The sequence below is a fragment of the Bos taurus genome, chromosome 2, assembly GCF_002263795.3.
Source record: "Bos taurus isolate L1 Dominette 01449 registration number 42190680 breed Hereford chromosome 2, ARS-UCD2.0, whole genome shotgun sequence".
Taxonomy (NCBI): domain Eukaryota; kingdom Metazoa; phylum Chordata; class Mammalia; order Artiodactyla; family Bovidae; genus Bos; species Bos taurus.
In genome coordinates this window covers 18,751,864-18,779,317 of record NC_037329.1, presented here as the reverse complement: position 1 = coordinate 18,779,317, position 27,454 = coordinate 18,751,864, and the positions used below count along the sequence as shown (strand labels likewise).

Below are 27,454 nucleotides of genomic sequence, written 5' to 3'. Positions count from 1 at the left end.
CGGAAACGGACCCCGGACCGGCAACGGCTGGGTGTGGTGCGACGGTCGTGGCTGTAGCACGGCTGGAGCCAGGAGGAGTAAAGGGGTGCGAGCCTGGATTCCGCCCCGGGTGGAGCACCATGGACGAAGCGGGCAGCTGTGCAAGCGGCGGAGGCTTCCGCCCGGGCGTGGACAACCTGGACGAGCCGCCCAACAGCCGCATCTTCCTGGTGATCAGCAAGTACACTTCCGAGTCGGTGCTGAGGGAGCGCTTCTCGCCCTTTGGGGAAATCCAGGACATCTGGGTGGTGCGCGACAAGCACACCAAGGAGTCCAAGGGCATCGCCTTCGTCAAGTTTGCCCGCAGCTCGCAGGCCTGTAGGGCCATGGAGGAGATGCATGGCCAGTGCCTCACCCCCAGCGACACCAAGCCCATCAAGGTGCGGGTGCCGGGGACGGGATGTCCCGGGTCGGGGGCGGAGGGGAGCGGTTTCGGGGTGCGGTAAGGGCAGTGCATTCGCTAGCTGGAGCGGTCTGGAAAGCACCTGGCATTCCGGGGCGAGGCAAGGGAAGGACCACGTTGCAGAGAGGATTTCCTAGGACCTCCCTGCGCGAAAATCTGCTAGAGGGTGCGGGAGAAAGGGATGCGGGAGAGAACACCCGCTTCCGGGTCGGACCAGGTTATCTGTGGCTACTCGGGCTGCAGAGCTGCGGTGGCTGGGCCTTCCCCCACCCCCGCCGTCACTAATTCAGCTCTCAAGTCCGACCCGACCTGCTATGAGAACTTTTCTTACACTCCTCTCTCAGACGTCTTGGTTACCACGTATAAAAGTAGTTAACTCTACTTTTCCCCACATCGGTAAGGTGCTTAACAACTTGATAAAAGTAGATTTAATTGTGGCCCTCTGAAGTTAGGCATTTTCCCAGTACCAAACAAAAGTATACATGTATATAATATTTAAGTGCAGGTAATTAAAACTACTGCTATTGCCTATTTATCACACTTATGTAAAAATTTGTAATTTTTTACAAATTATTATAAATAAACCCCTCTGTGAAGATATTAATGTCATAGGTTTTGTTACTGTCACTTCTCTTTGAAAGCAAACCAAAGTAAACTGCCTTAAAAAGAGCCAAATCAAAAAACCAAACAAAAAAACGGAAAACGAGCCAAATCATTGTGATGATAGTGTAAATTGTATTATTATTAAATGTTTCTTGGCATACTCCTAATTCATTTTGGTGGTATTTATATTTAGTTTCCACATCTAATTTATCTGTAAAATTAATATACTGACACATGGCAGGAAGGGTGATTTTGAGGGTTATCTCATGTTTGTCCATAGCAACAGTCTCTTCCCCATACTTGGTTTAGTAGAAAACAGAGGAGCCGGGAAATGCCGACAACACATTAGGCAATAGGCATTCTGTCTCCTCCCACCTTCTAAACCGTCTGAAATAAGTCAAAACAGATCATCAGTGAAGTTACGTGTAAGGCCACAGCATGTAAAATCAAAGGGACAAACTTTCTATAAAGAGTCAATAAATATTTTAGGCTTTGTGAATCACATACAGTCTCTGTCATACATTCTTTTTGTTTTTTAACAACCCTCAAAAAAATGTAAAAGCAGTTCTTAGCCTATGGACTATAGAAAAACAGGAAGTTGAAGTTTGTTGACTCCTGCACTAGGTTGATAATTTTCATCTTCTTTCAATTGTGATCTTAGCAGAGAGAATTTCTGTACTTTGAATATAACCACAGAGGTCTCCTGGGAAACTTTGCTCACTGCCCCAAATTTGAAACATAATGACCCCCTCTTTCCTTGATTAAATTCCTACAAGAGAAGTAAAAGTCTCAACACTAAAATGTATCCTTCCCTTTTAGCCACAGAGAAATTAAATGGTTCCCAAAGATAAAGTTTAAATTTTGTTTGTCATATTGTACACTCAGTTTCAGCCAGAGGGTTTTTGGACTACAGTGCTTAGCTGGACAATCTAAGGTCACTCTTCACAGCGTCCACCGTCTTCCACTGCATTATAGCGGGCTGGGGGGGGGGCGGGGCGGGGTTCTGTTTTTCGATATTTCCAGTTAAATTAATTCAGCCCCAGTTTTCTTCGTGTACTTTGCTTTTGCAAAGTTTCAAAAGTCCTAAAAGATAAAAATTTTGATAACAGGCCTACAGCCAGAAAGGATTGTGCAAATGAGAATCCTGTGAGCGATCAACTATATTATCTTGAGGAAAAGGGTAAAACCTAGAAAGTGAAAGAGTAAAATCTTAGGAGAAATCATCAAGTAGGTGGTTAATTATTATACATATCTACTTAGATATTGTCTCCTCTATCAGAAATTTGAAATGCTCCAATCTTCTAAAATTTAGAAATTTGTGATCTGATGGCAACTCCAGTCACAAAGAGTACTTGAGACTTTTTTTCTCCTAGTGTCTTCTCATATACTTAAAGGTTCCCTATTTGTATTTCCCTACATACCATCCATTACTTAATATATCCACTGGACTAACTTTCTATTGGGCTATTTCTGTGTTATTTAGTACTCTATACTTAATACCTTATACAGTGTTTGGCACATGGTATGTTTATTGAAGGAATAACATGGAAGTTGATGCTCTCTAGGGATGTCTCCAGCTATATCTTGTAAGCAAGGTTCTACACCTCTGGGAGAGCTGCTTTCCAAGCAAATATAATGACCCTCTTTTTCAGGATTTCTAAAATATTTATAAATTCTTTGGTTTTTTAGTTACTGCCTCCTACCCTGGAATTTCATAGGTTCAGGTTTTCCCCACTGAGTGGTATACAGCCCCTCTTCAAAAACAGAAGAAAACAAAAAATTCAAGGGCCCTGTATTATGGTGATTTACATTAATTCTATTACATTTCTTCAAGTTATGAAAAATAAACGTAGCCATTATGCTCGTGGCTCTACAAACAAATTCATGACCGTAATTAACACATTCTTCTAGAATAATGTAAAACCAAAGAAATTTTTAAAAGCAATACCACAAAGCAAATTACACTCCAAATAATAACCTAATGTCACAGATGATATTTCAGTAGAACTAAATTACTAATAGAGAAATAGAGCCTCAGTTCATTGTGTGCATTTTCTTGCTCACATAAGTCATTCAGGTGGTCACTGAGATGATCCAGAATATAGTTGGGTTATCTTTTTAAGGATTAATATTAGAAAGCAAACAAAAACTTGGCCATCTAGACTTAAATCCAACTATATCGATATTAAACATAAACTGACTCCTATTAAAAGTCAGGGATTGTCAGGATTTTTTCTTAAAGGTCAAACTAAGTGCTGTTTACAAGAGATGCAGTTTAAGTATAAAGATACAAAGTGGTTGAAAGTATTTAATAAAGGAATAGAAAAAGCTGGTAAAAGGATAAGAAAAGCTGGTATGGTATCAGACAAAAATGGTCTTCAACAGGAAGAGTATTAACAGAATAATTTCCTAAACATAAAAATACCAGTCAAAAACTACAAAATAATTCCGAGTGTTTATGCAGCCAATAATAGAACTTCAGAATACATGAAGCATTATTAATAGAACTAAAAGGAGAAAAGATAAATTCATAATCATATTTTTACACTCAGTCTCTGATAGAAAAGGAAATGAAGTATGTGTGACATTTTAGTAACACTATTAATCAGCTGTATAACTGACATTTATTGACACCACCCAACACTCACAGAGTACACATGCTCTTTCAGTGCACTGCCTCTTGCTCTCAGTGTATGTGTGTGGAGTCGCTCAGTCATGTAGTCGTGTCCGACTCTTTGCCATTCTGTGAACTGTAGCTCACCAGGCTCCTCTGTCCATGATTCGAATTCTCTAGGTAAAAATACTGGAGAGGGTTGCCATTCCCTTCTCTAGGAGATCTTCCCAACCCAGAAATTGAACTCAGGTCTCCCGCATTGTGGACAGATTAAATAAAAAAGGAAAAAAATTTTGAAAAAAACATAATGTGATTAGTGTTATCTCATAAAAGGTCACTGCAATAAAATTTGCTTTACAGTGTTGTTTGATGAGATCCTATCACATTGTATTTAACCTAACATGAAACTTATGCTAATAATGAAGTAAGTATTCTTAAGAAATAGAAAAACAGTTGACTGATATTTCTGCATTTTTCTTTGGGTTTTGTTTGTTTCTTAGGTTTTCATTGCTCAGTCCAGATCATCTGGAAGTCACCGAGATGTTGAAGATGAAGAACTTACAAGAATATTTGTTATGATACCAAAGTCCTACACAGAAGAAGATCTACGGGAAAAATTTAAGGTGCTTCTAATAGCTGATATTTGTGTTAATTTACAATCTTAAATTGGTTGTACAATTACTAAATCTTAGGTTGTTTGAGTTAGATCATTAGATTGGTGGTGGAGAATTAAATAACTTTTTAAGTCACTTATTTCAATCTAGTTTTTAAATGTTAAAACTAAAATAATTTTTTTTGAAAATATATAAAACCTGGAAAATATTAATGATGGTGTTTCTTCCCCATTTAGCAAAAATACAGATTCAGGAAATGGAAGTGTAAAGCTCAGAGTTTTAAGTAAGGTCACATATGTAATTATGCAGTGGGGCCGTTATTCCTGCCCAGGCTGTCTAAATCTAGAATCTGCTCTTGGTCTTGAAAATTTCAAAGCACCCTCTTAACACTGCTCTCTATTGGCTCTCACAAAGGTATATCAGGCAAGCCTGAGTGTATGAACTGTACTAGCTCACATTTATTGCAAATTGTGACGTGTTGTACTTATTCACAGAAAGGCTTATCCTTTATAGTTTATGTTTTAAAATTAGGCCTTTGAAGGAGTTATATTGAAAGAAAAAAAATTACCTATAGCTCTCACTTTAGCTACTTTAGCTAGATTGTAGTCAGTGAAATTTGGAGACGACTTAAAATCTCTTTTTAGCCATTAAATTTTATATGCAGTGATACACTTTCACAGAAACTATTTCAAAACCAATTTTAAAATTGTCTTTTGAGTTGTAATTTTTTATTATTTTTCAGTACCTTCCCAAGTACTTGTGGGCAACAAGCAAGAAAGAAAACAAGTAATAAAAAGTAATTTAAAACTTCCTCTGTCCTACCCAAATGAGGATTGAATAAAATACTTCAAAAATAACAAATACTAAATACATATACTCCATATTTTCTCCAATAGTAAGGAAAAAGTTCATACATTATATACTTACAAACTTTTATCCTTTTCTGAGTGAACACATAGCATTTTTATCTACATATAGTAAAGTTACAATTGGTATCTATAAAATAAATAATAAACAATTTATATCCTGTATTTCTTCCAACCTTAAAAGTAAACATTTACCATATATTTCTCACATAGAGTATTAACTTTCTGAGTGAACCAGTATATTTTAAAGATGTACTTTGAGAAGCACTGCTTTAAAAGAATACATAATGATTTGTTTATGTTTATGTTAAAAGGAAGATAAATAATTATAGTTAATATTTACTGAATGTTGACTATATCCCAGACCCTGTATAGGCACTTTAGATATATTTGTTCTTTTAACCCTGAAAACAACCCTCTGGGTAGGTACAGCTGTTAGTCCCATTTACCAGGTAAGGAGATGGACCCAGAGAGGGCAACTCAACTGTCCAGTATTTAAGTGGCTGAACCAAGATTTGAATAAAGAAGATTCTAATCCAGAGTCTCTGCTTAACCATCACTGAGTAAGGCTTTGAAGCTATCCAGACCATGAACAAATTCTTACTCTACCTCCATGACTTCGGCTAATTATTTGATTTCTCTAAGGCCCAGTGTCTGTGAAATAAGCAGTGTAACATATATATCCTTGAAGGACTGTTGTAACAATAAAGTGATACATGTAAAGCAAATGTTCAGTAAATAAAAAGCATCATTGTTTTGGTTATGTTATTATTTGGTTTTTATCATCATTAAGATTATTTTTCGAGCACCTTATTAGTTTGTGACATACATATTCCATTATTAAAAATAGCTATAAATTCTATTTTCTTTTTTTAGCAAGCAAGAAGATCAATAAACAAATTTTAATTTAGTTCTGAAATCTGTTCAGTTTATTAATCTTAACTCCTCTAAGAACATTTCTTTTAACTCTCATAGGTGTTTGGAGATATCGAGTATTGCAGCATTATTAAGAATAAAGTAACTGGAGAAAGTAAAGGCTTGGGCTATGTTCGGTACTTAAAACCATCACAAGCTGCCCAAGCAATAGAAAACTGTGATCGAAGTAAGGATGTGTTCATTTATCATTGTTATTTGAAAAAGTGCTAATCTGATTATCTTAATAGTGGTTTGTGCTAATAGCCATACCTGCTAATTTAATCTCAGCAATGGTAATTTAAATATATATAGTCTTAGGATGAAAATAATTTGGGGGTTATTATTAAGCATTCACTGAGGCACTGTCTTGAAAAATATGAGCAACTGCATTAACTCATTAAGTGAAAATGCTCGTTTCATTAGTATTTCCACAGGGTTTTAGGGTTTATTCAATTATTTTAGAATTTTAGGTATTAAAAACATTGACCAACCCTTTCAGGTTGGGTTGTTTGTTTGTTTTTTTTATATTTATTCTTTGTATTTTAAAGAAATTCAAGTAGTCTGTAATATTTGTTCATGTATGACTTAAACCCTAAATAGAAGTAAGTATACTAATAAACATATAATTAATAAAGATAGGATTTTTAAGGTTTGCTAACTTTGGAAAGTAAATGCACATTGGGTTAATTTCAAGCTAGAGTGGCATTACTGTTACTGGTGTACATTCTGAAGAATGAGAATTTTAGAGACCAAGGAAAATATTCTTTGTTGTCATACTTGTAATTATATTGAGCTTTAGAAATGAGATGTAGAATATTTATTTCAGTTAGTGGGTTTCAGGATATTATAAAATTCATACATACTGGAAATAATTATTGTTAATCAGAACGTTTAGATAATTCTAAGTTACATACCAAAATGTTCTCTCACATCCTTCTAAATTTATCAGTCAGCCAGCATTAATTGAGTACCTATGGTATACTCATCAATATAATTAGAGGGATACAACTGGAATTTATATAGCATCCCTGACATTTAAGGAATTTATAGCTATAAATTTAATACCCATAAATTAAAATTTATAGCTATAAATTATCTTGGATAGCCAAGATCTAATAGGCAAAAAATAGTTGAAGAGTAATAGGATTTTTTTAAGCTCTTTGAAAGCAAGGTATATGTCTTATTTATCAGTTTCTGTCACCCCAAGTACCTAGTACTATACTCGGCATAGTAGTGAGCCCTCAGTTAAGACTTTGAGATCCCTAGCAAAGATTTTGTCATTTAGAGTAGTCTCAATGAAAATATGGCAAATGAAAAAGTGTTCAAACGTGTGTGATATTGCCTGTCAGTGGTGAAAAGTAAGTGCACCGGTGCAGCGTGAAAATACATCTGGAGTAGACTTTGCACCTGGTGTAGAGGAGCCAGGGCAGATGATGAGAGCAATGTCAGTAAGACGTGGCATATCTAGAAATGAATATCTTTGCCTAATAGTGTGAAGGCAACAATCTGAGTAAACCTTGTTATTCCCATTGAGAAAGTAATCTAGGTACATTTGGACCATATACGGGAGGTTATGAAAAGTTCAAGCTTAGTCCACATTAGAATTTCCCTTGAAGATTGCTTCAAGAGAAGAAAAATAGCAAAAACTGTTTCAGGATCTTTGATCTAAACACAGTATCAAGAGTGAATTTCCAGAGAAAGAATTCAAAGAGGCTGGTTTTATCCTTTTTGGAGCCACTAAATAATATGGTGAAAGCTGTGAACCTTCTCCCTTTGAAATACGCCCTAGTGCACATACACACAAGCTCATTTTTGGACACCTAGTTAAAACTCTTAACCCAGAGGCAAATGGATCAGTTGAAGGATTGTTGTAATTAATTGAAGAAAATATAATTTTAAAACAGAGGCAGGGAAATTGGAGTAAAATGTAGCATCCTCTAGGTACATTTCAAAGGAAGAATCTTGATGGCAGTTGGGTGTGAAGAAGCACTGTTAGATTTTGATGTTGAGAAGGCTGAGAGAATGAATGATGATGTCATCTGTAGTAGGGATTGATTGATCAATGTAATGAATGACTATGATTGATGTCATCTGTAGTAGGGATGGATTGATTGATTGGAAAGGATAGCATAGAATCGTGATCTTTCATGTCTCTATTGACCCATAATTTGGGATTCTTGCTATTTCTCATTTACTCTTTTCTATCTTTCAAAAAACAAAAAAATACGTAGGTCTGGTGGAGATGGTTGTTGGTATAGATTTTTTATACAATTATAAAACTAAATCAAGCAGTAGCAGTCGAGTATATTTGTAAGTGTGTTAAATTTGCTATAAAGTTTGAAATTCATAGATTGTCTTTTTCAGGTTATAGAGCAATCTTGGCTGAACCTAAAAACAAAGCATCTGAATCCTCAGAACAAGATTATTACAGTAATATGAGGCAGGAGACTTTAGGACATGAACCTAGGGTAAATATGTTTTCATTTGGTAAGTAGGCTATCTTTACTTCAATGGTATAAGTAGTAAATATTCAGTCTGATTTGGAGGGTTTTTTTAATATTCTTTTATCAGCAGTCTAAATCTCACACAGTACATAAGAGAATTTATAGGGTTTTTTAAAGTTGGTCATGGTCCCTAATGTCCTTATTATTTAACATTTAAGTTATTTCCAGTTAAGGTTTTTTTATGGCTAGTTTTGCATTATCTAAGTGTTACACTATGTCACTGCCATTATGTGAGGGTGGGTTGCTGCTTATAAGTAGATGATCAAGAAGTATGGAAAACATACATAGCTATCCCCTCAGTATGAATCCTAAAATTTTATCCCTAAATTACTGATGCTTTAAAATTAGGGTTAGAGAAAGAAGAGGAATGACAACAGTAAAGTTAAAAAAGGGGGGAAATGTATGATGATGGTAAGACCTGTAACTCTTATTTGGCATAAATTTGCTTTTAGGTGAAACACTTGCCATATTTTGCAATTTTGCATAGTAAGCATATTCCTGTGAAATTAGACTACACATTTCTGCTTACATTTTTGAATAGAGGCGAGGAAATGGGGAGAGTTGTCTGTTTTCTCATCCTGTCTCTCCTGATAGTGCTGATGACCAGCATACTACAGAAAACAGTGCCTTTGATCAATGCAGAGGACTCAATGACAGTTCATTTTATTTTCTAGTACTTAAAATGTTAAATGCATCTTTGAATGAATAGAAATGTAAAGATTTGCTTTTTTTTCTGTATTGTTGGAGAACAACAATCTGAATTTTCAAGTTTTGACAAGAATGACAACAGAGGCCAGGAAGCTATCTCCAAACGCCTGTCAGTTGTATCAAGAGTTCCTTTTACTGAAGAGCAGCTTTTCAGCATTTTTGATATAGTACCAGGCTTGGAATACTGTGAAGTCCAACGAGATCCTTATTCTAATTATGGTAAGATAATGTCTTTGTAAATGTACTGTAGTTTGTTAAAATGGCTTTTCTCCAGTGGCACTTTTTAGAAATTTTTATTGGAGTACAGTTGATTTATAATGTTGTGTTAGTTTCAGGTGTACAGTAAAGTGAATCACTTATACATATACCTATATCCACCCTTTTTTTAGATTCTTTTCCCATATAGGTCACTATAGAGTACTGAGTAGAGTTCCCTGTGCTATACAGTAGGTCCTTAATAGCTATCTGTTTTATATATAGCAGTGTTACATGTCAATCCCAATCTCCCAGTTTATCTTCATTCCCCCAAAAATGCTCCTCAAAAGAATGTGAAATGTGTGAGTCTGATCCTAAACCCTCTATTCCCTACTTTTTGGTTTTCATACATTTATCACTTTTTCTCTCTATATCATTTCAGCTAGCCAAGATGACTGTATATTCTTTCATATATCACTTCTCATTTCATTTCCTACTTAGTATGATACGAAAAATTTTAGAATTTTGAAGCTTATTTCATAGAATTGAAATGTTAAGAAAAATTAGTTGGTTTTTAAGGTGTATCTCTGTCATACAAGAAAAGCTAGTATCTTTAAATTCTTTGGACAGAACTTAAGCTAATGATATATATATTTTTTTAATATCATATTCATGTTTTTACGAAAATCTGGTTCATATTTTGCTTTATAGGAACATGACTGTTGAACACATGTATCAGTAAAAAATAATTTTGTTTTCTGATACATTTGATTATATATTATTAATGTTGTGATATTAGTGTCTTTCTATGTTGTTTTATCTTTGTGACAACACAGACTCTAGGTATTCAATCTGCTTTCTTTTTAATTCCCATATATTCTCTGCTTTGTTCTAGGTCATGGAGTGGTTCAGTATTTTAATGTAGCATCAGCTATTTATGCAAAATACAAGTTACATGGATTTCAGTACCCTCCTGGGAATAGGATAGGTGTTTCCTTCATTGATGATGGGAGTAATGCAACAGAGTAAGTACCATTCCAGGAACTACTCTAAAGCCACACTTCGGGTGTGCATGCCATGACTGAGAGAATAAAAGTAGAGAACAATTTACCTCTCAGGTGAGGACGTTACGTGAAGCAAGTTATTGTGAGAGACTTGAGTATTTCTAGTTTTCTATAAATTACCTGTTCTTATCTCCAGTCTCCTTAGAAAAATGGCAACGCAGATGGTCGCTGCACAGCTTGCATCAATTGTGTGGAATAACCCAAGTCAGCAGCAATTTCTGGTAAGTGAAGAATTTAACCTTACAGTACACCATTAGGGTATAAAATAAATGTGGCCTCTGTTTATTACCTGTGTAAGAAAATGTTCAGAGATATAGTAAAAGACCACAGAGGTGCCATGATAACACGTCTATTTTTAGCTCTTGACTTATTATAAAATCCCCAAAGTGCCGTTTTTTCTTTTTCTCATTTTGAACCTAATTCTTCAACAGCAATTTGCAGGAAGTTCTGGATCACAGCTGCCTCAAATCCAGACGGATGTTGCACTACCATCATGCAAAAAAAAAGCTCCTCCTGACACTCCTGTGAAGGAAAGACTTTTTATCGTTTTTAATCCACATCCTTTGCCTTTAGATGTACTAGAGGATATATTCTGGTAAGATTTCAGTTCCATAGAGTTACATTTTATTTTATTTTATTATTTAAAACTTTTTAAATTTTTTTGGCTACGAAGCACTTAGGATCTTAGTTCCCCAACAAGGGACTTCCCCACACCTTCATTGGAAGTGGAGAGTCATCCCAGGACTTCCTGGTCGTCCGCTGATGCTGTAATGCGTGGAGAAGGCAATGGCAACCCACTCGAGTACTCTTGCCTGGAAAATCCCAGGGACAGAGGAGCCTCATAGGCTGAAGTCCATGGGGTTGCTAAGAGTCAGGCATGACTGAGCGACTTCACTTTCACTTTTCACTTTCATGCATTGGAGAAGGAAATGGCAACCCACTCCAGTATTCTTGCCTGGAGAATCCCAGGGACGGAGGAGCCTGGTGGGCTGCCGCCTATGGGGTCGCACAGAGTCAGACACGACTGAATCGACTTGGCGGCAGCAGCAGCTGTAATGCAAGGCATGCAGGCTCAATCCCTGGTGTGGAACTAAGATCCCATATGCTGTGTAGAGCAGCCAAAAACAATTTTTTTTTTAATTTTAATAAATATTTTAAAATAATATAATTTATTTAAACTAGACATTTAAGTATTCTTGCAGTCTGGAAACTTCCTGTGTCCAGTACCTCTCACGTGGAGATGATTTGTTCTGTGGTTTTAAAAAAGTCTGTGGTTTGTATCACCTTTAAAAATACAAAGTTATCTCCTTTTCTTTGTTATTCATATGGCTTAAGTCTCCACACAGAATTTCCTTTTATTTTGTTTTGAAGACATAAAACATATAGTATTGTTTTGTAAATTGCATACGTAGAACGAACAAATCATTTGTTTCTTGATAGAAAATACATGTGTCTAGATCTGGCCTATAGAATTCTTTTCCTTTTCCTTTGCATTTATAATTCAACTGAACAGTGTTTATTAAGCATCTTCTATTTTGTCAGCATGCTACTGGATCCTTAAGGATAATATAATTACATTGAGTAAAAAATTACTTGATTATAATGCTTGCTATTATATATAATAAGTATTAAAAAGGGGGAAGACACTTGTTTCCAGTATAACTTCTTTAACCTTAACATTTTCTTTTTGATCTTTTCCTATTTGCTTTACAACAGTGTTAGTGAATTAAAAGATAGATAGAAAACTTGTTGAAGAGTTTCACAAAATATAAGCAATGTGGTTCAAGTGTTTTGATTTTTATTTAACTAATTTATTCTATTTCTTTTTTGAACCTCTCTTCTGTACCTGCTAAGTGCCAGAGACATTGTGTAAACTTTATATCAATATTATGTAAACAAGACATAATAGTTCTTGTCCTCTTAGAACTGATCACATGTAGGAGACAGAGAAGTGAATAGGAAATTACAACCTGTAGAGGTTAGTGTTGTGAAAAGGAATGTTCAAGCTATGAAATATATGGGAGGGGCAACCGCTATAGAAAGTCAGAGAATGCTTCTTGAAAGAAGAAAGGATTCTTTGGAGGATAAAAATAATTTAGCCAAGGAAGAAACTTGGGCATGTAGGTGGTTATTCCTCCAGAGAGAACATGAAAAGAGGTTGTGGGAATATAGGATTTAAGAGACTGAGGAAAGATGAAGCAGGGAGAGTTCGAGGACCCAAGTCAAGAAGGGCCCACAAGCTGTTAGGGAGTTTATCCTTCCTCTGGAGGCATAAAGAGCTACCAGAGGGGCTTTGTGGGAGGAAATGATCCTACTTGTCTTTTAGAAAAATCAGTCAGAAGACAGGGTAGAGAATGGGTTGGAGAGGGATAAGCCCAGGATGCAGGGAAACTAGTGAAGAAGGTATCTGTTGTTGTTTTTGTTCTGTTGCCCAATCTGAATCTTTGCAACCCCACGGACTGCCGCACACCAGGCTTCCCAGTCCTTCACCATCTCCTGGAGCTTACTCATACTCATGTCCACTGAGTAGGTGATGCCATCCAACCATCTCATCCTCTGTTGTCCCCTTCTCCTCCTGCCTTCTGTCTTTCCCAGCATCAAAGTCTTTCCAGTGAGTCAGCTTTTCGCATCAGGTGGGCAAAGTATTGGAGTTCCACTTCAGCATCAGTCCTTCCAATGAATATTCAGGACTGATTTCCTTTAGGATGGACTGGTTTGATCTCCTTGCTGTACAAAGGACTCTCAAGAGTCTTTTCAGCACCACAGTTCGAAAGCATCAATTCTTTGGTGCTCAGCTTTCCTTATGGTCCCACTCTCACATCCATACATGACCACTGGAAAAACCATAGCTTTGACCATATAGACCTTTGTTGAAGAAGGTATTAGAATAAACTAAGAAAAAGATAATGATGCTCAGAGTGAGGAAAAAGACCTGAGTGGGAGTGAAGAGAAATTAACTAATAGAGGAAAATGTTTAACAAGAAAGATTGACACATACTAGAGATTGGATGTGGGGAAAGGAGTGAAAAAGGAGTCCAGAATGGATCCTAATTTTTAGACCTGAGCATATATGCTTATCAGTTTCAGTTGATCTCTCTCTTTTTTTTTTTTTTTTACTTTCAGTCGTTTCGGTAACCTGATTGAAGTTTACCTTGTGTCAGGAAAAAATGTGGGGTATGCCAAGTATGCTGATAGACTAAGTGCTAATGATGCCATTACAACTTTACATGGAAAGATCCTGAATGGAGTCAGACTCAAAGTTATGTTGGCAGACTCCCCAAGAGAAGAATCTAACAAACGACAAAGAACTTACTGATTCTTTAGGTAAGGTCTTTATAATATAAATTCTAAAACACATTGTCTAAATAGTATAATGAAAGAAATATATAGGGAATTTCTTTTTAAGGATTTAGAAGTTGTTGGTTAAAAACACTGTGACTTAAAAGTTTGCTGATAATTTTTACAATATATTTTTTAAACTTGGACTTTTTAAACTTAAAAGTCTTTTATGTTTACTGGGAGAATGTTTTTGTCCTTCTGTGAAATAAAATCAGATTTCAGTTTAGAAAATTAAATAGTATTTGTGTATGTGTGTGAATGTCTTAGATATTAAGAATTGAACTTCACTGTATGGTTACATAAACTTTAAAATTAGAAGACTTCTAAAGATTTTTTTAGCTAACACCTAAGTTATCAATTGAGGTAATCTATGACAGTCTTTTGGAGAAGGGCGTGACAAACCACTCTAGTATTCTTGCCTGAAGAGTCCCATGGACACAAGAGCCTGATGGGCTACAGTCCATGGGGTCGTAAAGAGTCAGACACGACTGAAGCAACTTAGCATGCACATGACAGTCTTTATAAAGTATGCCTTGACAGGCATTAGTGAAATGCCTAAAAAGCAATATCTAATACAGTTGACCCTTGAACAATGCAAGTTTGAACCGCATGGGTCCACTGGACATGAGGATGTTTTCAGTAGTAAGTAATACAACACTAGATCTGAGGTTGGTTGGGTCCAAGGTTGGTTGAATCTGTGGACGCAGAACCGTGGGTATGAAATATCCACGTTTATAAAAGGGTTCACAGTAAGTGATATGCAGATTTTCAACTATGTAGAGGGTCACCACACCTAATGTCTACATTGTTCAAGAGTCAATTATAATGCATCTTTTTGGACCTAAATGGTATTTTTCTGGACTCATATTTGTGAATAAGTACATTAAAAGTACACATTCAGAAATAAGTGCATTAAAACTACACGTTCATGTACATATGTGTATTTTCAAAAATAACCTTGACGTTTATCAAAAGCTCTTGTCAGTTATACATAATGCTACGTACAGCCTTATGAGTGCCTTTTTTTTTTTTTTAACTATTAAGAAATCAAACCTAAATTTCTATCTATAGGACAGTTCACACCTCCGCAGTTGGGGGAAACATTATTAAAAGTTACCATTGTTCAGCTCTTTCACTTTTTTATTCTGGAAATGAATTCTGAGTTTCTGGGGAAGCTGAGTGCTTCCCTGTTCCCACGCACACACCCGCTCCCCAAGTCCACTGCTGGTCCAATTGGAGCAGCTGGTAAGCACATCCGATTCAGTTTGAAGTTACTAGCTCGAAAGCAGTTTTCTTTTCTCACCAATTATGAGAAATGGCGAGTATCAGAATGAATTGTCTGGGTCTTTACTATAGATGACTTTTCCTTGGATGAAGCAAGTCACATGATTACTTCCTCCTTGCAGAAGGCACTTGTGGATAGAAAGTGCCCATTGGGGCATTATGAATATCTCAATTTAGAAATATTTTCAAATGTTACAAAATCCACTCCCATTACTTCATACAGTGTAGAAATATTAAATTTGCCAGTGAAAAAGAATTAACAAGTCTTTCTTAAAGCAGTTTTTTGTCTTTACAAATAAAATGTTAAGAACTGAATTCTCTTTAGACAAGCTGTCTTCTAAAATAGCATGCAAACCTGCTTATTCATGTCTGTGAGTCTTCCAAAATATAGGTAGTAATTCTTACTCTTATTCAAAGAATCTTTGTCCTTAAAAGAGGACAATACTAACTTCTTAATATGGGGAAAATATATAAATGACTCCTGTGAGTGAGCCTTTTTATAAAATAATTATTTATATAGTATAGAGAATATTAGACTTAAAATCAGAAGATCTGGAATTGGGATTCCATCTCTGACACTTAATGATGATTTGGCAGTTATCTTCACCTTTCTGAGGCTGAGTTTCTCCACGGGATTATTAAGAGAAAATGAGTCGGCAAAATTTCTTATAAAATAAAATTTTTAAATACTTTGCAAGTGTGAGCTAAAACTCATGCATTGGTGACTTCATTGAAACTTCTTATGTCATCTCATCAAAAACGGTCAGAAATTAAGCTTAATGGTACAAAACCACCTTCTGGCCAGCAGGTGTGTGGGAATGAAACTTTAAAATAACATGTTTATTATCCAGTTCCCTAATTAGAGGAAGTGGTATTCTTCAGCATGACTAGTCATGAAATACAAATCTATCCTTTTTCCCTTTGTTGAGCGGTTATACATATTCAGTAGGGTCAAATGAATTGAAAATGGTAGGACATAATAAACTGTACTGGTTTTAAATGTCTTCTAGTTGCAGCACGGCTTTTTAATTTATTTTTGCTTTGAATCCTCATTTACTGTGGATTTCATAATGAAATTAGTCTCTGAGAAATAAGCCTAAGATTAGCTGAATTGTGCCTAGGAAATCGGAGAAGAAACTGGTCTAAGAATATCACTTTGAAAGTTGTTGAGTTCTATTTTGAGATAGATCTGATGTGCAAAATATGTTTCTCTTTCTATTTGAGGAAAACTCGAATTTTAGTATTTTAGAGCATCCTGATCTATGTGTGTGTGTGTGTTTATAGGTCCATTTCTTCCTTTTTTTAATCACATAAAACAGTTTGTACAACTGTTGCTTTTTTCACTTCCTCTGTTTTGTATCTTGACAGACTATTTTGAGGGAAATCCCTCTGAACTTTACCCTTGTTTCTCAATTATGATTGAACAATTATGGTTAATTGAGTTTAGCTACCTAAAAGAACAAAATATTTTAGCATACATGCTCTAGTTGGACTCATGGTTAAGAAGACAAATACAAGCACCCATTCAGTCAGCCTGGTGTGTGGGGATAAAACCCAAAGCTGTCATCCTCAAATGATGCATGATTTTTGTATGCATTTTCCCTCCCAAAATTCAGTACCCACTTGCATCATTCTTGTCAGTAGGTTTGGTTTTGCTTATTTGGGGGCATCTGTGATTAAGCAGGTAATATTGGGTATATTGAAATAAGGGAACAACTAACATTTTAAGAATACTATATACAACAGCTCTTTCCTTTCAGGTGATGACTTTCATGCTTGTGTTGTGTTCTTTCTACAGAACAAAGACTAAATAATGACGTACTCCTCAGCTGACTGACTGAAAATGTGACTGGACGCACTCCCTGTGGACAGTTGACGGCTTTTTTTTCACATACCTGATAGTTTGTACACAGCATTGTTTTGTCTGGGGAGTAGGATTGTTGACATGTGTTTTTCAACCACACATTAATGCTAAAACTAATATAGTAGTTGTTTCTTAGAGTAATATGTTGTTACGTGTGGCAGAAATAAAGTTTTCTTTGGTTAACTAAATCATGCCTTATTTATGTGAAAGATAAGAATGAGAAAAACTTAATAGACAATGTTTAGAAATTTATTAAATGACATTTCATTGATTTTGAGATGCACGTTTTTTCACATTTTTACACTTCTGAAATTGGAAATATTATGATATCAATCAGTAAATAATCGACAGCTTTTTTTTTTTCCTTTCTTTCTTAGTGGAACATAAAGGTGCTTTTTTCAGTCAGTTGCATCTGAGATTCAATGAAATATGGTAACTGCTACTCAATCTACACATGTAGATTGGCTCCTTACACTTATTCTGAAGCAAGGGCTAAAAAGACATATCATTAGAAATATTTTTATACTTTTTTTGTGGTTATACCAGAATACTTTGTTGGTAATGTTGTACAGATCTTTTAAGATTTTAAGATTTGCAGCAGTTTAGGTGATAAGGAAAAATTTTAAGTTATTGTTGATAATAATTTAAATAAATACCAGTAGCCTTGGTAAGTGGACATTTTTCCTTTATAAATATAAAATGCAATGGCTGCTCCAAAAATATGACGTGTAAGCAGTTTTCAGAACAGACTATGATAAGAAGAACAGTCATTTCAAAAAAAAGATTAAAAATTAGGAACTTATTCTGCTTCTATTTTGAAAATCCAAGAAAAAAATTTTATCTTCTCTTGAGATGAATGATACGTATCAAAAAAGGTATAAAGTTGAGAGTTTGGCACCTTAAAAAAGACATTAAGTGGTATACAGTTGTTAAATACCACTTAATTGGTTCCTCATGCTTCTCACATCCTGAGTTAAATTAAAAACAGTGAAAAGATTAAATTCACTAAGCGTAATAATATATTTCATACTTGGACATCTCTCTGTTAAAAACTTAAAATCCTTTTTTTGAATCAGTAATTTTAACAAATTTAGATAAGAAAATATCCTGTCTTATCTTCCTAGGCAAGACATACTGAACAAGAATTGAACCAAGTATCTTTCTGTTAGCCAAAGGCCATATTTTAAAAAGAAAGCCAGTGATGTCTTTAGAAATGAAAAACTTCTGAAGAGAGTTAGGGATTAATTGCCAATAGATTATTCATTCCAAACTCATTTACTGCACATGAAGTTCCATCTTCACAGATTAGAATTAAATTGGTTCTTGAAGTTTACCTAGCTCTACCACTCGATTAATGCTTGAATTCTCCCCCAGATATTCCTGCCAGATGGTTAATCTAAATACTGTAAAAATAGGAACCTCCCTACTGCCTGAGTCCATTGCATGTTTGGTTAATCCTCATAATTGACATAAAACCTGATTTCTTGCTATTTTACTTGTTCACATGGGAGCTATCATATACCCTCCAGCCCTCCAAGTTTTCTGTTCTTCATTTAAGGTGAGGTAGCCAGTTCCAGCCAGAGAAGGCAATGGCACCCCCCTCCAGTACTCTTGCCTGGAAAATCCCATGGACGGAGGAGCCTGGTAGGCTGCAGTCCATGGGGTCGCGAAGAGTCGGACATGACTTCACTTTCACTTTTCACTTTCCTGCATTGGAGAAGGAAATGGCAACCCACTCCAGTGTTCTTGCCTGGAGAATCCCAGGGATGGGGGAGCCCGGTGGGCTGCCGTCTATGGGGTCGCACAGAGTCGGACATGACTGAAGCTTCTTAGCAGCAGCAGGAGCAGCAGCCAGTTCCAGCAAACAGTCGTGATTGCAATAAGGTGCCTTGTCTATGTTTATTTCTTTGAGTTCTTCATATAAATTCTTAAAAAAATAAAAAAGGTATAATAGTTCTCTGCCTGCCAAACACTTCATTGGTTTTACAGTGTGACTTGAGTCTTGCGTTTTCTCTCCCAATTGCATGCCTTAGCGAATAATCCTTACTTTGGCTTCCATGTGCATTTAATCTTAATCCTCTCAGTCATTTAGCCTTGTTGCCACTCTCCTGTCTCTTGCAGTTGATCCCTAAAAGTTTAAAAACCAAAATGTCACATTTTTCTTAAAATGAGGAAATTCTAGAACCTAAAAAATAACATTTAATAGTCTAGTGCTTATGTCTTCACCTAAATGTTTACTTCTCAATTGCACTTTTGGTATAAGAATAAAATGTATAGACATTTTGATACCATGCATACGTCGGTTACTAAAATTGCCAACAAAATGTGGTTTTTATGAGTTTTTTTTTTTTATTTCAAAGAAAATGCTAAGCAATATAGATCAATAAACTTCTCTTTCAAATATATGGTTTGCATAATAAATAACATTTAAAATAAATCCTGATCAGACTTCTTTTGTAAATTCATTGTCAGATCTTTTATGGTCGATCAAATACTGAAAGCAGCTCTCAGATTTGCTGCTTCTAGAGCATCATGTTCCAAGCTATATTCCTTGAAACACTATTGTATTGAAAGAAGTCAATAAGTATTTCTTTTGGAAAGAAATTTTCATGGTCCAGTATATTTAGGAAATTCAATTATTATTAGTTCACAGGGGTTTTTGACCATGAAGCTTCCAGAGCCTTTAATTTGCTGGTGTACCCCAGCCCTGTAACTCTAAAAAAGACCATAGTTTGCACTGTGAATTAAGTGTTTTTAGAGGCATACTGCAAACAGGGCACTAGTATTAGAAGGAGTAATTTTTAGGAAAGATTCTTCTGGAATATAAACTATTTTTTATTCATATGTTATGGTGTGGTTTTATTTATACCTTTTTTTTTAAAATTTTTTATCCAACCCTAGATTAAAAATTAATACAAAATACTAAGGGAATTATTACTCAAAAATTTTACCCTTCTCAGAAATGTGTTCTCAACCTACTCAATATTAATGAACAGAAAATAGAAATGAGAGACCTTAACCACTAGGTGGTGATGAAACCGCCACTCAGAAAGTGCGGCATTCCAGTGGTATCTAAGGTATTGAGCCTGACGTGCTAGAATTTGTATTGTCTAGAGCGGTGGTCCTTAAACTTTGGTGTCTACAAGAGTCACCTCAAGTGTTTGTTTAGAATGCAGGTACACTGATTCTGTTAGGTTTGGGTTGGGTTTTTTGACAAGGCCTCTGAGTGACTCTGTGTCATTGGCATTGACTTTGTGGTACACTGACCTAAAGAGATTCCATATTTGGACCTTAGGTTGGACTATTGTAAAAGTAAGACACTGAGAAGTTGCCAAGTTGTTTACCTCGAGCATTTTTTAGAATTAAGCATCTGCTTTCCCTCAATTTATTATCAATAAATATGAATTACCATAAGAAATTGAAAAGCACAAGCCATCTCACAAATAGCAAAATGTCAGGCCAGCCTTTTCCTGTTGGCATATGTTTTTCGATGTTTCTGAAGGATGGTAATTATTTGCTTTATGTCATTCAAAGCTTCTACCTAATTTTATGTTCTGTTTACATTTATTTTGAACTGAATTATGTTAATAAGTGAATCAGATTTTGGCTCTGAAGAAGTTCCTAAATCTGTCATTCTTTTTAAATGGCAAAGAGCTTGAAGGTGATGTCATCAGTATGTAAAAAATTGAAGTAGAATAATCACAAGGGTACAGAAATCATGTCTACATATGTGAGTATTACTACAATCCTAAAGTGAATCTTATTTTATGAATTTTTTTTGGTGCACCCCAAAAATCTTTTGATATGTTAAGTGCAGTTTACCTGTCAATAACTTCTTATGAACGCATAAAACAAAATATCAGTGAAGGCAGAAACAAGTGAAATATTTATACAGCCTTTTCACCCAACACTACAGCCACATGCAAGTTTTATTTCCTCCATATGTGAGTGGTAAGCTCTAGTAAAAGTCATGGCTCTTATTTTTACATACGATTTCAGTAAAGAGAGAAAACATAATGGTCATCCTTACTAGGTAAGAAGTTCCATTTTAAAATCTGAATTCTAATAAATGGATTGCATTATTTCCTTTTCTAGAAACAGTAACTCAAGAACAGTGGATCCTGTGAACTGAAGGTATGGTATTGCTAGGGGGTCAAACAGAAACATTTAGTTAAAATATTAAATTGCAGTTCATTCATTACAATGACCATGCTGTATTTAGTTAGAATTGTCCTCAGGAGAATATGCAGGTGCCACTTCACTGTGAGAAAGTTAACAGGTCCCGTGAGAACCACTCAAGTGGATTCTCACAGGAAAAGAAAGTCCAGTGGCCGTCGTATGTGAATTGTAGCCACTGTCTAAACGTCCAGGTCCACGTGAGCTAGCTAACCTGCAAGCTGACCGAGACTGCAGCTCCTGTGGCATCCTAGAACTGCCTTTCCGACCATACTGCTGCAGAAGTGGTGCGAGGAAGGCCTTAGCAGACTGTTTAAGGAAAGTCATTGGTGTTTGAGATGCAAAAGTCAGGAATGTGTGAAAAGGCAAGTACTGTTTTTCACAAGTAATTGGGAAACTGCTGGGTACAGTAGGGTAACCACAGTGCTTACTCACAGATATTCCTGTTAATCTACACTCTGAACTTGCCTGCCTCTCTTTCCATTTCTGATCTTGTAGGTAAATGGTGTTACTAGTAATTTTCTTGTTCAGATATTACCGTTTTCCAGTATTAGTAATTTATAGGTCACAGCATTTATTAGCACAGAGTTCTTAGGGATTTTGTTTCTTTTATTCTTGTGGGGTTTTTTTTTAATGCTAAAATAAGAGATTTAAAGTCATCTAAATAGAGTTATCTACTACTTTACAGGAAGATCTGATACATTAAAATACATCCTTTCCTTTCATCATGGACAAACTCGTTATTTTAGTTTGGGGCCCCAGTTAAGCACAAAAAAACTTTCTTCCTCTTCCACATTAGTGCATTAGTAATTTAAGAACCGTAACTGTCCATTGACTTTGGGGGAAGGTAGAGAAGGGATCACCTTACCTGGAGAATCCCAGGGACAGGGGAGCCTGGTGGGCTGCCGTCTATGGGGTCGCACAGAGTCGGACATGATTGAAGCGTGGCAGCAGCAGCCGAGAAGGGATCACAATTTGTTACTTGTAGGACTGGCTTTAGGAAGAAACCGCAGTAGTGGAGGAGAGCACTGGGACTGACTGACTGACCAGCTTTGTCCGTATCAAAATTGGACCAACAATGGCAAAGAAAAAGTATACTTGAAGAGAGGACCCATCTTTTCTTTACATTGCAAACTCCTGTGAGGGTTCATCTCCCATTAGTACCATATGGGCTTAATCCTTTCATCAGAACTCCAGCAGGGTTCACTTTCTACCACTTATACCCCAAATCTGGAAACTGTAGACACTGTAATGTGGTCCCATCTTTCACCCAGCCCAGTCTTACGTTACTGCAGTGACTCAAAGTAAGTAATAATAAATAGGATGGAATTAGATCTTACAACATCCTGCAAGATTAGCAGTGTGCCTGAAATAATACCCAGTTTCTGTTTAATAGCTTTCAGTTACTTGTAATATAGCAATGTATCATGTTTTCTGAGTCTTGTTAATATCTTTGTCTTTAGTTTTCCCAAGAGTGTATTTCATGTGTGATATCAACGGCCTTTTGAGGCCTGTTTGAGGCCTGTTCTAGATGAGTCCTCATCTAGAACATAAAATAATAAAGGCTGTGTAAACAAATACTTGCAACCCCCTTCTCCCAACTTTCTGCAAAAATACCCTTGAAAACATTTAAGAAAAAAAATTGGTATCATTCATAGAAACTTGAATAGATAAGTAGATACATTGGTAAGTATAGTAGATACTAGGAGAAATGTTTACTATAAAGCAGTAACGATGTGGATTTTATTTAATAGCCAACTCAAATCCCACATTGAAACAACTTGTCACGTAAAACAAGATGATACCTTAGCTTCCCACCTTCTAACACTCCTTATTAACTTGTGTATAAGAAGGCTGTACTAATAATTTAAGATAGCTATTGAGAGTCCTATCAGAAAAGGCTTTCATTCTGCATTTCTTAACTAGTGGCCCTGAAGCCTCACCGTCTTGGAGCTTTTCCTTAACCAAGAGAACCACAGCTGACATTCACCGTGGGGTGGAGAGAGTTGTGGAAGAGATCCCACCTTTGACCAGAAGAGCAGTGCTGAATGACAAAGGCAGTGCAAGCAGCCCAGAAAGATCTTCCGCCCATCAGCAGATTTAGAACACTTAGAGCAGGATTTTTTTAAACACTCATCCTCTATCCTAAGAACTTTGGTCTTATTGCATGAAAATCCCTTAGCCTTTTCCACCCTAAGCTTAGATCTACAGACATCCTTGCGTTTCCTGGAGAAATGGAATGGGCCTGATATTTCAGACAATGTGCTGGATATTACATCAGCATTTTAGTGAACTCTGAAAGAGCTTAAAGCAGTCCCTGTGGTCTGCCAATTCTGAAATCAGCCTGGCTAAATGTGTCCTCATTGAGATATGGGCAAGAGATTTACGCTACTGGCACTTGACAAAAGAAGGCCAAGAAAGGATTGCAGTTGTCTTCTTTTGGCAGAGGAAGGGAGGATTGGGTAAATTCTTTAGTCTTTGTGAAGAAACATTAAAACATTCTCTCATTAAAACATTTTTTACCTTGACATTTAATGTAAGTTGAATCTTTTTAAAATCAGTTAAATGCTCAGTAATGCTAGTCATCAAGGAAACATTAAAACCACAGTAAGATACCCCTCCACTGGTAAGAGCAGCAAAAATTAAGGTATCAGCAATACCAGATGCTGGTATGAGTGTGGAGCAATAGGATCTCTCATAACTTGCTGATGGGAGTGTAAATTGGTTCAACCATTTGAGAAATATTTGACAAATACCTGTTAATGTTAAAACATACATCTACCCTCAACTCACCAGTTCCACTGCTAACGTGTGTATCCAGAAAAGATAAGAAAATATATGTACCGAAGACATGAACTTTATTGGTAGCTCAAAGTAGAAGCAACCCCTGATGTCCATCAGCAGAATGGATACTGTGAAGTACTCTATAGTGAGGAAATGAGCTAACTTGTTTGCTACATGTATTAATTTGGATGAATCTTATAAACATACTGACCAAGGAACCAACAAAAGAAAATGCTATATGATTCATTCCCACTTGTGAAAGGGTTCAGAAACAAAACTTAAGCAGAATTAATTGGAGAGTGGTCACAGAGGGATAAAAGGGGGCTTATGGTATACCGGTAATCTTGTCTGTCTCGATCAGTGTGGTGATAACTGTGATAAGCTTTTTGAGTTGTGCTTTTTATGTTTTATGCGTTTTTGTATTTGTCCTACATCATTTAAAGTTTTGGTTTCTTAATGTATTAAATAGTATCAACATGAGGCTAATGAAACAGACACTCCTGCAGTGTAAGAGAACAGCAGTAGCCTGAGGCATTTAGAAGGAAGGGTTTTCCGTATCCATCCAATACTTTTAAAGCAGGAAGTATTAGAAAATACCTGCGTCAGCTCCTGCTCTGGTACAGCAGGGCATTATGATGACAAGAACACGAGAAGAGTGAGAAAGAAGGAAAAGATAGGGAGAAGCTAAATTAAAAGTTGTGTCAGAAATAGCAAATAGTCACAGATTAGAGAAAATCTAACCCATAATGAAGAACAGTAACTATGACACTGATTGCAGAATCTTATGGGTTCTCATGAACCAGCAAAGGGAAGAAAGAAGGGTTCCCCCCAACTTGTTATCAACCAGATTAAAGCCATCTTCATCAGTGTTCTAAACTGTGCTTAATAAGCTCTCCTCTAAGGAATTCTGCAACTTAAATAAATTACAATAAATCAAAAGCACCGACACATGAATATATTGAGAGAAAAGGTGGAGCTACAGAAGGCTGATAATGAAGATTTATCCTTTGACTAATAGATGTTCCCAAAGAAGGCAAGATGAATTAAACAGAAAAATAGTTTAATATAAGAAACCTTGATTTTTAAAAGGGCTCAGGTCTGAAGATCGTCATCTGCACATTAGATGCCAGCTGGAATGGAACAGTGTCTATAGGGTTGTGTAGTTCAGGATTTCTTTACTCCAGATGTGAAGGTAACAGAAAAGGATTCCGTGATGTTCATTGTACTGCTGATTTGGAAAAAAGTACTATATAGGAAAAAAGTACTTGAATATAATCAACACGTTGGCCAGAATGAATCAAAATTCAGAATAAAAGAATGAGGAAAGATGAGTCGGTGAGTATTAAAATCAATGCAACTGTTAGAGTAATACAGATAATTATTGTAAATCTAATATTGAAAGCACAATTTATTAAATAATCTTTGAGTGAAGGCCAAGAAAGGATGGAAATTTCCCTTTTTTTGTGGGGGGTGGAGAATGAAGTGAGAAATTCTTTTGTAAAGAAAAAATGTGTTTTTTACTTGGAAAATTAAGTGTAAATTTAACAGTGAAATCTGTCAAGGTGGGTAACAATAAAATTAATAATAATGTCTCTTGTCATAGTCCTCGAAAAAGACATGAATGAAACTGAGACAAAATTAAAAAGGAGCACTTAAGATCAAAACTTTTAGATCATTTAAATTTTAAAAAGAAAGTGAAATAATTTGCTCATTTGGAAGAAAGTACTACATAGGAAAAAAGTACTTGAATATAATCAATACACTGCCAGAATGAATCAAAATTCAGAATAAAAGAACGAGGAAAGACGAGTTGGTGAGTATTGAAATCAATGCAACTGTCTCTTCCAAGAGACTTACTTTTAAATCAAATCTTGTCATGTACATGTGACACAAAAAGTATCCCAGAGTACAATTTACAGGAGGAGGTATAAGGCTGAATAACAGCATGCGCACTAATATAGTTACACTCAGTAGTGAAGATGGCAAACCTTAATGTTTATATGCAGGATAACATAGGATTAAAATACAGAAGTACAAAAATGGCTTAGAGATTGTGCTGAAGACTTAATAACAACAGTCTGTGAATGGTAACACTAATCAAATAGAAGGGAGAAATTACTCTTAAAAAAAAGATATGTATGGTGATGAGAATTACATTTTCTCAAATAAGATAGTTTACAAATTGATCAGATAGTAGTATTGACAAATAACAAAGCCAGCAGAGGAGACCCAGAAAGATAACTTCTGAATACCAGCTGATTTAGAATTTTTAACCACAAGATAAAAAACAACATGGGGGAAAAAATCCTTAAACTTGTTCTTTTCAGCCTGTTTGTCCTAAAGACAAATTGCAAGGAAATCACCCTTTTCTACACTAAGCCTAGATCCTTTGCGCTTCCTTGAATTTCCCAGAGGAATGAAATGGATCGTTGTTTGTTGTCCATGTGGTGGACATAATATCACATCTGAGTGGAGTGTAAAAGCTGAAAGCGGTCCTTGGAGCTTCAAGATTTCCCTGAAGTGCACGTTAAAGGGCGGAAGTTGTGCAGGGCATGTTCTTTGATCACAGGATAATAAGCCCAGAAAATAATAAAAGCACAAGCACCTGGATAATAATTTTTGAAAAACTCTTCTAAACAGCTATTTTGTCAAGAAAAGTACAGTAAAATACAGTGAAAATAGCAAAAATAGAGGATAATATGTAATGCTGAAAGGCAAACTGATGGTCACTCAGAGTGAATGAATTAAACCTGCAGCACTAGAAGCAAAAGTAATAAAGATAGGATTGACCTAGCTGCTGCTGCTGCTGCTGCTAAGTCACTCCAGTCTGTCTGACTCTGTGCCACCCTATAGACAGCAGCCCACCAGGCTGCCCCGTCCCTGGGATTCTCCAGGCAAGAACACTGGAGTGGGTTACCATTTCCTTCTCCAGTGCATGAAAGTGAAAAGTCAAAGTGAAGTCGCTCAGTCCGACTCTTTGCGACCCCATGGTCTACAGCCCACCAGGCTCCTCCGCCCATGGGATTTTCCAGGCAAGAGTACTGGAGTGGGGTGCCATTGCCTTCTCCAGGATTGACCTTATCTGACACCAAAACTTAGATAATTTAGTATCAAAGTTATAGCTCCTGAGTTCACCCAGAAATACAGATACAAACCTAAGAATTCTAGAAAGTACAAATAATATGTCCAAAGAACAATTTACCATTTCTATGTAGGTTATCCTTCGATTAAAAAGCAGCTTGCTTTAAAAATCAAAACCATTACTTTAATATATAGCTTAACAGGGCCATAATGAGATCTGTTGACCTATTGGTTGCTTGTCCGTTTTTGTGATCATACAAATGCCATAGACTTTTTAGGATATGCATGGTTTACTTGAAACAGTCACTGGCTGGAGGGGTAGGATTAGCCTGATTTATTTAAGTAAATCAATGCCTAATCTTCATCTCTAACTGTATGCTGCTGCTGCTACTGCTGCTGCT

At 36.2% G+C, this 27,454-nt stretch overlaps 2 protein-coding genes across 2 annotated transcripts in view; both read left to right on the top strand.

Moving 5' to 3' along the window:
• Positions 1-13: 13 nt before the first annotated feature.
• RBM45 (RNA binding motif protein 45) lies at positions 14-17,195 on the top strand. The gene is made up of 10 exons (NM_001130753.1): positions 14-419; positions 4,160-4,282; positions 6,115-6,241; positions 8,419-8,541; positions 9,306-9,485; positions 10,357-10,486; positions 10,662-10,746; positions 10,957-11,120; positions 13,649-13,849; positions 16,947-17,195. Exons 1-9 carry the CDS (start codon positions 120-122, stop codon positions 13,839-13,841), a joined length of 1,425 nt encoding a protein of 474 aa, NP_001124225.1. The 5' UTR covers positions 14-119; the 3' UTR covers positions 13,842-13,849; positions 16,947-17,195.
• LOC112442547 (uncharacterized) overlaps positions 16,947-27,454 on the top strand; it is a 24,198-nt gene continuing 13,690 nt past the window's right edge. Inside the window, exons 1-2 of the mRNA XM_059877944.1 lie at positions 16,947-18,896; positions 21,108-21,146. The gene's annotated coding sequence lies outside the window, so the exon portion shown is untranslated. The remainder of the gene's footprint in view (positions 18,897-21,107; positions 21,147-27,454) is intronic.

What these genes read in the sequence shown, in the direction of transcription:
- RBM45 (NM_001130753.1), top strand. Translation starts at nt 120, where the DNA reads ATGGACGAAGCGGGCAGCTGTGCAAGCGGCGGAGGCTTCCGCCCGGGC. An exon ending in GCGACACCAAGCCCATCAAG is followed by an intron (nt 420 to 4,159) that starts GTGCGGGTGCCG and finishes TTTGTTTCTTAG; the next exon opens with GTTTTCATTGCTCAGTCCAG. An exon ending in ATCTACGGGAAAAATTTAAG is followed by an intron (nt 4,283 to 6,114) that starts GTGCTTCTAATA and finishes TAACTCTCATAG; the next exon opens with GTGTTTGGAGATATCGAGTA.